This window comes from Perca flavescens, chromosome 6 (genome assembly GCF_004354835.1).
Source record: "Perca flavescens isolate YP-PL-M2 chromosome 6, PFLA_1.0, whole genome shotgun sequence".
Lineage (NCBI taxonomy): Eukaryota > Metazoa > Chordata > Actinopteri > Perciformes > Percidae > Perca > Perca flavescens.
Genome location: NC_041336.1, coordinates 8,879,543 through 8,891,976, shown reverse-complemented (window position 1 = coordinate 8,891,976; position 12,434 = coordinate 8,879,543). Strand labels below are relative to the sequence as shown.

At 41.2% G+C, this 12,434-nt stretch overlaps 1 protein-coding gene across 1 annotated transcript; it reads right to left on the bottom strand.

The window, feature by feature from the left end:
* Positions 1-2,160: 2,160 nt before the first annotated feature.
* LOC114557705 (cortexin-3) lies at positions 2,161-10,130 on the bottom strand. The gene is made up of 2 exons (XM_028581334.1): positions 9,864-10,130; positions 2,161-4,153 (listed from the first exon to the last, which is right to left on the bottom strand). The coding sequence occupies exon 2, from the start codon at positions 4,074-4,076 to the stop codon at positions 3,825-3,827; it is 252 nt and encodes an 83-aa protein (XP_028437135.1). The 5' UTR covers positions 4,077-4,153; positions 9,864-10,130; the 3' UTR covers positions 2,161-3,824.
* Positions 10,131-12,434: the final 2,304 nt, after the last annotated feature.

The window sequence follows — 12,434 nt, the reverse complement described above, 5'->3', positions numbered from 1 at the left end:
CATTCTGAGCCTAACACTGTTTAGCTGTTGTTGAGACTGTAGCAGCGAGGTGGTCATTTCTATTTTTAGCCAGATATGCTGCGCTCCAGGGATGGCAATGTCGATCTGTCAGCCCACCATTGTAATATCTCGAAACTACACAATGGATTGCCATGCAAATTTGTTTAGACATTCCTGGTCCTCAGAGGATGAATCTTACTGGCTTTGGTGATCCTCTGACTTTTCCTTTAGTGGCACCACATGGTTGGCATTAGTGGTTTTGAGTTAAAACAACTATTGGATGGCTTGCCAAAATCATCCACTTAAGTTTGTAATCACTTTGCTGATCCCTCAACTTTCCACATAGCACCACCTTTAGGGGCCGGTTTCATGATAATAGACTTTGGCTTGGATCTAACTATTTTTCTCCAATATTTCTCTGAAAGGTGCAGACCTGAATCATCTTTGAATAATGCTGACAATCATCTTTTCTGTGGTGCCAATGTTCCCTGACGCCTCACACTATTCAGTGAAATCGGTGACAGATTATTGTTAATGTCACCGGCTCTCGGGAATAAGAGGAATCGCTGCAAAATCAATTAATATCAGTAGTCCCCTTCCTTATGTCCTCTTGCACACATTCACAAGGGAACAGTTCCATCCAACTTGTTCAGAGACCAGAAAATTAACTGGAGGAACTGAATAGTGAAATGGGACGCTTGGGAGGGGAATAAATTCAGCTGAAGGCGTCTGAGCGCGCACAACAGAGAATGAAAATAATTCAATTATCAAAGGCTTTCTTCTATGTGAGTCATGTTGCATAAAGCATGACTGTGATATTGATCCATAATGGTTCATGTTCTGTGCCGCTGCCACTTGCTGGGCGTGTTTAGATTGGATTATAATCTTTGTTTGGCATGAACTAATGAGATTTCGGGGACAGAAAATGAAGGCTTTCATTCCAAGGGGATTTGTTTCTATTTTCTAAAATTATCAGAATGTCACCTTGGGTGACACTCGTAGTAAAACCAAAATGTATTTTGCATAAGCAAAGTTTTCAGGAGGGCTGATAAAACTTTTTTTTTCATGTCAGGATCATTCTTGAGTTCAAGTGTTATTCTTTTCAAACTATGGATTCCTAATCCATATAGGCTACCTTTTTCTCAGATGTGTTTTCTACATCTCAGCAGATTGTCTTCACTACTAACAGCTTCTTGGGTAACAAGCTGGCTTCTTCCTCCTGCCTGCCAGCATGCATTAAGCAAGAGCAGATTTCTGTAGGAACAAATGCAAAGGCATGTTTAGTTCTGCTTTAACATTACAGCCGTAATCGGCTGAGGATGACATTCCCAACCCTATCTGGACTTTTAAAAATGAGCAAACAGTGAAAAGGCTTCAGAAAAGACGTAGGTTGTCTCTTACACAATAATCCAAAAAGCAGAGACTGCATATTTCTCCTCTGTGGGATCAGTTCACATTTAAAATTCTGATCCGCTCAGCTCCCTGGCCCTCCTTCAAAAAAAAAATATATATATATAAATAAAACCTGTGGATGTGTGATATCAGCAGAATTGTTAAGTAACACAGAACAAATGCACACATGCACTCGCAAACAAAATTCATGAGTCAATCTATTCACGTCTTGCTTCAATGTGAGAAATGATGCGGGTTTTTCTGGGAGGTGTGCAGCCGATGATTGCATATAGACATATTCAGCATCGGTGTCAGAGAGAAGATTGTTATTCTGCATGGCGTTCCGGAGGGTCTCAACTCAAAGAGCAAACTGGGCCTGGAGCTGTGTGTGTGTGTGTGTGTGTGTGTGTGTGTGTGTGTGTGTGTGTGTGTGTGTGTGTGTGTGTGTGTGTGTGTGTGCGTGCGTAGCCAGACAAAGTGTCTGGCTCCACAGAAAACCAATCGAGACACCTGCCGGCTACCACTGCCAGTTGCTGATAAAATGGGAAAAGAATGTATTGGGCCTCCAGCACATATGGGCCGCCTTGAAAAGGGCAAGGCGCCTTGGAAGAATGTGTTTCTCATCCATTCTTTGTTTGTCTTCAACACCTGCCACTTTTACCGCCTGGTGAATGAACCTAATGAAATAAAAAAATAAATAAAAAAAAAACACATTCAAAGGCAGTTGTGCACTCTGAACATTTTTATTAGAAAAAGAACAGTGGCTCCAGGCGAAAAACTGATTGAAACAAAAGGCCCCAGTACAGACAGGAAATAGGTGTTTGAGCAACTGACCCACAGCTACAACATCAGGATCAAAGCGCTTCACCATTTATCATGCACGGAGAGAATACTACATGCGCGGGGGGAGAAGGGGGGGACACATCACCTCAGCACAACACCGCAACATCTGCGATAGGTAGGAAAAGGCCACAGCAGATCACAAGCACGTCACATGTCGCCGAAAGGGTCAGAGTTCACTTCCTGTCCCGGCAGGAACAAGAACAGGGAATGTTTTTTTTCCTTCTTCTTATTTTTTTAGTAGGGTGTATGACATCTCTGTGAAGTGCAAAGACACAGTCGCATCAGTGTTGGCTGATTTCCAGCGTCTCCGCTACCTACGATGCTGTAAACAGTCTACACTATAAGGCGCACAGTTGAAAAATTGCCCGACAAAAGAGCCACATCAGTTTGTAAAGGGTTTGATGTGAAAATGCCTCGTCATCTTCATCATCAACACTCTGCAGATCTGGCACACCAACTGTCAATATACCAACTGCAGGCAGTAAAATGCTGTTTAAGTTTGTTTTTTTTAAACGGGCACTACACAAAAAAAAAACTACATTTAAAGACAGACATTTGAACCCACGTTCTTTCTTTTTCCTAAAACATCAACTTTTTTTTCAAATTAGGCACACGGTACAGCACAGTAAACGTTTTCTTCACTACCTCTTTTGGCTGTCGACGCTATAAAAGACGTGGACACCGAAAGGGCCCTCCAGGACTTAAAGGACAAATTGATTTGTATCACATACACACAGAACACTTGTAGATACAGCAGCTCGCACCTATCGTTCCAAACCTTTCCAAAACATTAAAGGGAGAACTTTTTCCACGACAGTTTCCTTCTTTGTCATTATTTAACCTGCTTTAGGACCTTGATACCAGTTTTACCCAACTGTCTAGAAGGTAACAACCACCAATATATCTGACAAAGACATAAGGCATTAAATTCCTCTTCGCCTGAATCATAGCAGTCTTTTGGACCTCTCGTGTCTGTCCACAAATTAACACAAAATACGCTAAAAATGAAAGATCTCAACAACCTCAACTAGTAACTCGTTTTTTCACCAACTATTTTAAACACTGATTGTCTACATTATCAATAAAAATCTAAGGACGTAAACATGACTAGATGTAAACACGGTTATCATCAAACTGCTTGGACCTCAAAAGATATTCGACCCTGTGTGAGATGTGAGAAAACACAAAGTCTTCCACACACGAGATGGAGGAGGAGGAACGAGGTAGTCCACAAGGGAACTGATGGAAGGGAATGAAAGTTATGGGTAACCCTAACTGGTTTTGGTGCATCGCTTGGACTGAGGGTTTAATCACTAATCTTCATAGCATAGTTCTGGTTTTCTTGTGACAGTTGAGAATTTTCAGATTTGGCAGGGAGAAGCTGTTGAACTCTGGTTAGCGCTCATTTCGACGACAATCCACCATCGAAATTCTTTTCTGTCAAACTTTCAGAAGATTGCTCTAAAAGCGGTTGTTTTCCTGGTGAATCGTCAGTCATCTGTTCTTCGGGCCAAAGTGCTCTTTAAACATCAAATTAGTCTTTTTTTTTTCTTCTAATTTGTGTAAATGTAATGCACGCTCAGGGCTCCTCAGACGATGCGGTAATCGAACGTGTCCTTCTCGGTGTGGTCCGTCCAGTTGGACGAGGGCATGCTGCGGTACGGGTCCAGCAGGATGCGGAAGCAGCGCACGATGAGCAGGGCCAGGAAGATGAAGAGCAGCAGCACAAAGACGAAGGCGGCCTTTTGCTCCAGCGTCAGGTAGGAAGACACATGGTGGCCGCCGCCTGACGAGGACAGCGTGCTGCTGAAGAGGCCTTCAGCCATCCTGGGCACATCCATGCTTGACCGTCTCGGCTCCAGCTCTTTGACGGTTGCTTAAAGATTTTGGAGGGGAAGATGGGCTCAGTGGATAAGACCTGTAAGAGAATCCAAACAGATGGATTACACAGGAGATTGTGTCCTCTGTGGTATGACAGCTAAAACCACAAACAAATATATCAATTTAAAGCGATGCATTGCCGATTTCAATTCAGCTCTGTGCCAACTTTATGTGGGCAGTGTGTTGGCACCAGTGCACAGAGCTTGGAGAAGCCAATCTGCCAAAATCGATATGTTTCACATCTAGCGGATCTCAGAGGACCTCCGTGACGTGTTTTGTGTCATCTTACGGGCCTCAACAGACCTCCTCTGCTCTGCTCCAGGGAGCTCCATGCGCAGCGATCACGGAGAGAAGCCACACACACTGTTCATCTGCACACACTGCCCACACTGCCATGACAAAGAGCAGGATTTAAGTCAGCAAAATGTCTCTTTAATGTAATCGTAGAAACAGAAACAAAGTCTCAAATCTAAAGACTTTAAAGAGAAGCGAGGAATTAAACAAAACATGACTTCAGAACAAAGTGTCTCTCAGAGTTTATTTTTGGAATATCAGGCAAAAAGCCTGCCCTGTGAGTAAAGATGGCTCAGGGGACTCCTTTGGAGGTAGATATGTCACTGGCTTCGTTAAACCACAGCTTGTTATTCTGAAGTCTCCAAATCTGTCTCCAAGGCACTATATTACTATTCAACCAATCCGCATCAGCATTTAATATTCAGTGTCACGATTTAGTTTTAAACATTGAATGAGGCATTTGGGTATCTGTTCTATTTATCTATGCATTTTAGCCTGTTTCACTTTTTTATGTGTGGTGGTATATACCAAGTTGGAGTTTGTATCTATTTCTAATCTTTACTCATGGTGTTTCCTTACCGTAAACTGATGAGACCCCCAGAGAAGCTGTGTCAAATGGTTTGTGCTAATAAAACTGAACATTTGTTTAGAAATACAAATCAATACAGTTCAGTATGAACTAATGTGTGTGCCTTAACGTGGGTCCTGCTTTTTTACCTATAATCTTGAGATTCTGTCTTGTAGCAGTGCACCGTAAACACAGTTTGTGCTTGAATGGTGCAGATTCATATATTACTAAATCAATGTCTGTTCAAAGGATAAAGCTTGTGATATTCTGTATTTGTCTTATTGTCAACCAATCCCATTAAAATACCACAAGCAAATTAATTTCTCTTCTTCACAGTGTTGTGTGTGTATCAAAGCCTGATATATCTTCTCCCTCTGTGCCACAGAGCTCCATTGTTGTCCAAAAACTATTAAAAACGCATCAGGGAGCCACACTGTTGCGACAAGTTCCTTCAGTCAATCCCACACACACACAGCCCTGCCTGCCGTAAATATTGCCTAGCGCACCAAATTAATCCACTGCTGAAAATAGTCCCAAACAAATGGACTATTCATTCCTGTTTGTTTGCCACAGACAGGGTTAGGAATTCGGAAAGTTTTGAGAGATGCACCAATATTGCTTTTAGTTTTTCAATGGGATTTGTTGACAATAAGAAAAATATACAATAGCTTAAGTCTTACACAATGCCCAAAGAGTCGGGGAAATGGGGGTTTAACAGGGGCCCAGCATCTCATTTTCCCTTGGGGCCCCCGGCAGGTTACACAGGCCTGAAATAGCAATGCGCTAGTACAAGTTTGCCTCTCATAATGGGCAAAAGGAATAAATAAATCACTTTTAAACCCACCAACTTGAGTTCAATTCTCAGCTCATACAATGCAGATTTATAATATGTTAAACTAAGTTTAGTTAGTTGAGGCTCAGCACAACAGAGATCGAGGAGTGACAGTAATTGCTCCCATAGCATTGGACACAATTTTCTCATGAAAGACTTTGAACAGGAAGAACAGCTTGCAGCTTTCTGTGTGGATCCTTTGTTCTGGCAAAAAGATGCCCAATACATTCAATTTGGAGAAGACCGTTGGCTCGTCTGTTCTATAAAGAGAGTTGGAGGTAAATTCATCAATCCAAAAACAGCCACCAGCGCTGTTCATCGTTATGTCTTTTCTCCTGCTGAGCAAACTCTCAGAGTGATTGCCGCAAACCAGTTTTACAATTTGTCTTTCTTTTATCCTACAGTGCAGAAGCACTACACGCAGCACTGTTTAATTTAAACCTTAGGTGGACTGCTCTAAGGTTGCTTTTCCTGCTTAAAGGGTTATTGTTTTTTGCTTGTTATTTCTGTAGCTCAGGACATATATCCTATTTGTTTGCCAACTTAATTGCTGAGTTCTGAGGGCATCGTTACATCACAACAATTCTATCAGGGCAAGCAACATGAGCAGTCAGATGCAATTATATGAACCAAAGTTTCCCAAATGTTTTGGCCTGTGGTCTCTTAAAATGAACATCTATGGTTGCATATCGACTAAAAGTGGCTAGTTCAAACAAAGTAGTTTTTCTTTTTCTTGTTTCATTTGAATTATTAAATTAACAAAAAAAAAAAAAAAAAAAGGGAGAGGAACATCTGAATAATTTACACAATATGAGGTTGCAGAAACAGCTTTTTTTCTGCTTCCCTATCCTGTTCATCTTCTCATGACTGCTCAGATTTTGTGGCTGTCGGGGAAACACTTACCTCAACCAAACTATCTATGAAGGATATGAAGTTCAAGTAAACATACCGAAATGCCCTTTACAATTGTCCATTGTAATTACAAAATGTGCCTGCACTTAATTGCAGTAAGTTGAAGCTGAAGCAGAAAGTAGCTCTGTAAACTGAGTGCACATTACAACAGAGGAACAATTAAGGAAATGTAACTATTCACCATTGTTTTTCCCTCCAAACTCTGATTGGCTGACTTCTTGTGTTGCTTGTCCTCATAAACTCCATTGTAGCCCTGAGCTGCATCCCCAGATCTTAGGAGTTTTGTTGTCAAGTAAAATAACCAAAAACTAAATACAACCAAAATTAAGATGGAAAAAAAGGCCCAGTGTGTTGTGTGGCCCTGGCTTTACTCATGCTCTGAATTTTGTTGTAGCTGTCGCCATGGTCCTGCTAGGCACCCTGCTATGCCCTGCTTCACCCTGCTACACCCTGCAGTGCCCTGCTACGCCAGTAACTACTACAACAACGATTTCTAGTCATAGTTCCATTATCTTTATTGTGACTATTATTGCCGCTGTTCATCACCCCCCCAACCGGCACCGGCAGATAACCGCCCACCAAGAGCCTGGGTCTGTCCGAGGTTTCTCCCTAAAAGGAAGTTTTCCTCACCACTCAAGGTTTTTGCCTTAATGGGAGGTTTTCCTCGCCACTGTCGCACTAAATGCTTGCTCTTGTGAAAATTACTGGAATTGTTGGGTCTTTGTAAATTACAGAGTGTGGTCTAGACCTACTCTATCTGTAAAGTGTCTCGAGATAACTCTTGTTATGATTTGATACTATAAATAAAATTGAATTGAAAAATTGAATTGAATAACTTTGCTAAATTGGCTCCACCAATCATTTTAAGATGAATTAAGTCCTCACCAGATTATTAATTGCCTCTGAAATTTTTTTTGCATAACCTTAACTCTAATCTTTTTTTCGGGTTGTGTGCTTCGGTCACGCTCCAGTAAGCGTGAAGAGCCGTCAGAGAGACTGACAATCACTTGGGAGGGGTGGTGGATGTTATGAGGCTGCTTGAAGTGACAAGACAGGCAAGAGAGCGGTCTCTCTCTCTGCCTAAAGAAAACAAAAAAAATAAAAATCTCTGTAGGCAACTCCCAGGAGAGAGACAGGAAAAAAGCAGCAGCCGTCAACCGTGCCTCGCTGAGCAGCCTGTAATCCATTACACTTAAAACTCAAATATGATGTTTCACAGCAGTGATTCATTACCGTCGCCGTGAGAAATGATAGGAAACGGGCTGTTTATCTTTGTCCCCTGCTTTTCCATTAGTGTTTACTGTCAAATCATAATCTCGTCTTCTTTCCTCCAAATACACTGTGAGGTTACTAGTATTAGCACTTTTGGGCCAGAAACCCCTCTGCTATTAGTTAGCAGGTTATGTAATGCACATCAAAGACTCCCAACAGTTACATGATCAGAAGCTCTATGACTAAGTACTCAGAGTTCAGAGCTTTTCTTAAAAGTCTTACAGAGAGATATGCTGAACATTTGGCAAGTTTGGAAAGACACATTCCCAAATTTAGAACGAGATCTCCGCTGTTTGAATGTCATATTATCTGTCCATCTGCGTACTTTGATCACCAGCAGCTGCATTTCAAGAAAAAATAATTACTTCTGAAGCCCAGAAAAAGCCTCCAGATGACAGAAATACAGATGTCTGATTTTAGAAAGTGACCAGCATTATATAAGTGCACGGGTTATTTTAATCAAATTGTAGAGCATCAGTGACGGTTGCTGTGGTAAGGAGATGAAACAATGCCAGAAACAGAGAGTGAAAATGACAAGGAAGTGAGTGTGACATCGAGCTAAATTTAGAAATGAAGCATATTTTGTTGAAAAATTGATCTAACCTGCAGGCCAGCTGTGTGTGTGTGTGTGTGTGTGTGTGTGTGTGTGTGTGTGTGTGTGTGTGTGTGTGTGTGTGTCAGAGATGACTATGACTAATGGAGAATTCAAAATGCTTTAGAGGAGGTGAAATTAAGTGGTTTTGGTGAATTATCGGACTTTATTTTCCAGCATGTTTTCAATCATTTCACGATATAAAATGTCCTGTGTTAATAAAGGACTGCAGGCAACTATGACAATGGCCACTATGAGTTGTGCAATGTACAAATACATAAAATACAACCCTTAACTACAAAAAAAAATAATACAATATATACTATATTACAATATAACCTACAATATACATAATATAGAGATGTAGCCAACATTTGAACATATAATATATTTGTTTTTAATCTTGATTTGTTACTGTTTTTTTTCTACACATCTTTTAGCGTCGTTAGAGAATGCCACATTGTATTTCACTACACATTCTGTCTGTGTATGTGACAAATAAACCAACACATGCACACCTTTCAGATACAAACCCAGGGAAACAGCAAACATTTGAAAATTGTAATGAAAATGTCTAAATAATCATTAAACATAGGCTATTTATCTTATAGCCTAATTAAAGTAAGCGATAACTCCACTTTTATCATTTTCTGTTAGGAGACACATTTATATGTAAAGAAATGCAAGCAAAGGAGGAAAAGGGGTTAAACATTACAAAATTACTTAAGAGGTATACATATGACGCCATAAGTAAGCCTGCATAAATATGCATGTGATAAATAAATGCTAAAAGAGTGCTGATAAGAATATGAATAATTTGGTCTATTTTCTTTAGCCTGATCCATCCAAAAGCATCTCATCCAGTTGTGATTAAAGGTAGACACATCCGCGCGGCTTCAAGCTCAAGAACAATACAACGCAAAAATGAATAGCCGCCATTTAAATGAACGTAGGCTAATACAACCTGCATATTTTCTGTCAAAAACTGGACCCAAACCAGCTGCACGTTGTCAGCATTACACTGTAATTAGCCGGCAGGCTGCATGATGAGCCACACACACACGCAGGCAGTCGGACTCCCCGCTGCACACGTGGATGCATCAAAACGCATCGTGTTCCTCTCCGGTGCGTCTGAACACACCTTTCACACCTTCACAGCGCTAAATCAAGTCATAAAAAGCACATATCTGAGGGGGGGAAAGGCTTCCAGGTGAAGGGGGATGTGGTCGTGAGAGCATCGGCTGCAGGTGGAAGTCCCCGAGTCTGTAAACACTAACCTGTTGTTATCAGTGGAGCTCGGGAATCTCCGTCAGCGGTGGCTCTCCATCCTGGCAGATCCGACCTTTCTGTTTCCAGACTCGAAGCAGCAACGACCGTCCTTGCTGACCGCGGGGCTCCTCACTTTATGACAGAAAAAAAAGCCTGACAGTGGTTATTTTTCTGGTTTTTTTTTTGCTGACTGAGCCCGCGCAGATCAAACCCTCTGCTGCTCCGCTTGTTGTTTTCTTCTCGTCCTGACGCGCCGCTCATGCCCGCAGACACACAGGCAGGGATGTAGTCGCTACTGGCAACCTGTTGCCATAGCAATCCTCCAGGTAGAGGCTAAAATGTGCCAAGCGGATGAGGAGAAAGGTGTGGCCCTCATAGATTATGTCAGTACATTGATTCATAATCACAAATAGGCTATAACAATGGAAAAAAAGAGCATTCTCAGAAAGACATCAGTGGAGGTCAACGATGAGTTTACAGTGATCTTTATGATAATTTATTACCTTACTATAAGACACATTGTTATGATGCTAAATTAGTAGCATATTCTGCAAAACAATAGGCTTTATAATAAACAGTATCCAGGAAAAGACATTAACACAGACGTTGCTGCGTGGACAAATGCTTGCTCTTGGGGTGGGTGGGGGGGAGAGGGGGAGGGGGCGATTTGTTGGGTCTTTGCAAATTATAGTGTGATGTAGACATACTCTATCTGTAAAGTGTCCTGGGATAACTCCTGTTATGATTTGACACTATAAATAGATACATACAATTAAATTGAATTGAATGAGTTGCTCAGGCTGGATATGGACATCTACAACGTTGAGTTTAAAGTGCTGGATGGGCGTCTCAAGCAGAAAACACTCCCTTGTATGTTTTTGTGTGTGTGTGTGTGTGTGTGTGTATGTGTGACAAGCTTCAGAGTCTTTGCGGTCTAATCCTGACAGATGCTAATGGCCTCAGCGCCTCCGGAAGGACGTGACAGTCCACAAAGAGGTCAGAGAGTGACTGTGCAGAGCACTTTGGGGGGAAATCTCAGTTTACGTAATGTCCACTGTCAGCATCCAAATGCTGTGCAGCGTTTCCACCTGGTGGAAGTAAGCGAGGACTGCAGGTGCTAAAACAGATTTAGTTAATCCAATGACTACCCACATTTTAATCAGTAATGAGATTTTTTTTTTTCTACTTTTCTACATATGTCCGGAGGGATACATTATGGTGGATATTATCCGAAGCTCAACTGCAGTAAAAGAGGATGTCTTTTTAGGAGTTAAATAAATAAAGCTAAAATAAATAAATCTCTTTATATATGCACACCGCTATAGCTCTAAATTTAATATAGCTCTCTCATGTCTGTATGGTTAATATGAAGCTTTAGCCAAGACATAGTTAGCTACTTTAGCACAAAGACTGGAAAAAACAACCATGATGGAGCAGAATGGAATGGAACAACTATTTTGTACACATTTGTCTCTGTTTTGGTATTTATTGTTTATTGTTATTAATGTTTAATATGCTTATTTGTTTGTTTGTATGTATGCACCCAATTACCAAGGCAAATTCCAAGTAGTTCCACTACTGTGGCAATAAACTGCTTTCTGATTCGGACTCAGATTCTGAATCCCATCATTTTAAACTTTAATGCTTTTTGAAAACATTTTATATAAAGATGAAGGTGATGTATGTAAGAACTATGAAGGGATAAAACAATATGTATTTAAATCATCGGTGAACTCTGCTCTCATCCTGATTGTGGGTTTAACAGCTGATTCATTTAGGGGACTTAGTAACACCAGGTTAGTATAGGTTAGCCGGCCTTTAGTCTATATCCACGATGTTCCACTTCTGGGATTGTTCTGTTGCCGGTTGGAAATGCCGCCGTATTTCACTCTTTTTGGCCGGATGTCCGTTACCTTCCACTTTCTTTGTGTTGGAATTTTAAACTCCGGTGGATATGTGAGGACTATGGTTAACTGCTCCTCAGATCTCTGCAGGGTAAATCCAGACAGCTAGCTAGACTATCTGTCCAATATGAGTTTTCTGTTGCACGACTAAAACAACTTTTCCACCAAACTGTTCCACTAGAACAAGTTCCTTCCTGAGGCTATTTTGCAGCGGCACCGTGGCTCCGTCCGGCGCTTAGTACCGCCCAAGACGATTGTGATTGGTTTAAAAAAAATGCCAATAACCCTCCAACGCAGAACTGTGAAGGAAGGTCTGGCAAAGCGAGACTAGCCGGCCTTTAAAGCAAGTCCCTAAAGTTAGTCAGACGTTACATCAATAATCAAGATGAGAACAGAGTCCACTGAGGATTAAATACATATTGTTTTACCCCTTATTCCATATATCTTAATTCATCTTGAGGAGTGTGGATAATACGGTGGAAACAATCATCAGTTTCCCACAAAACATAAAACAGCTGCTGCTTATCTAAGTTTTGGGGTCTGGAGCCCATTTTGGGCTGCTTTAAATCCAGTCCAGGCGGGTGACTGGTAATTTCTTTTACTCATATCTTCTTATTTGGCTAGCATCATTTGTATGTGAAATACAAAACTTGATGCCCCATGCACTTGAATAAT

Bases quoted from the DNA above. Each gene is read 5' to 3' on its own strand.
- LOC114557705 (XM_028581334.1), bottom strand. From the start codon at position 4,076: ATGGATGTGCCCAGGATGGCTGAAGGCCTCTTCAGCAGCACGCTGTCC.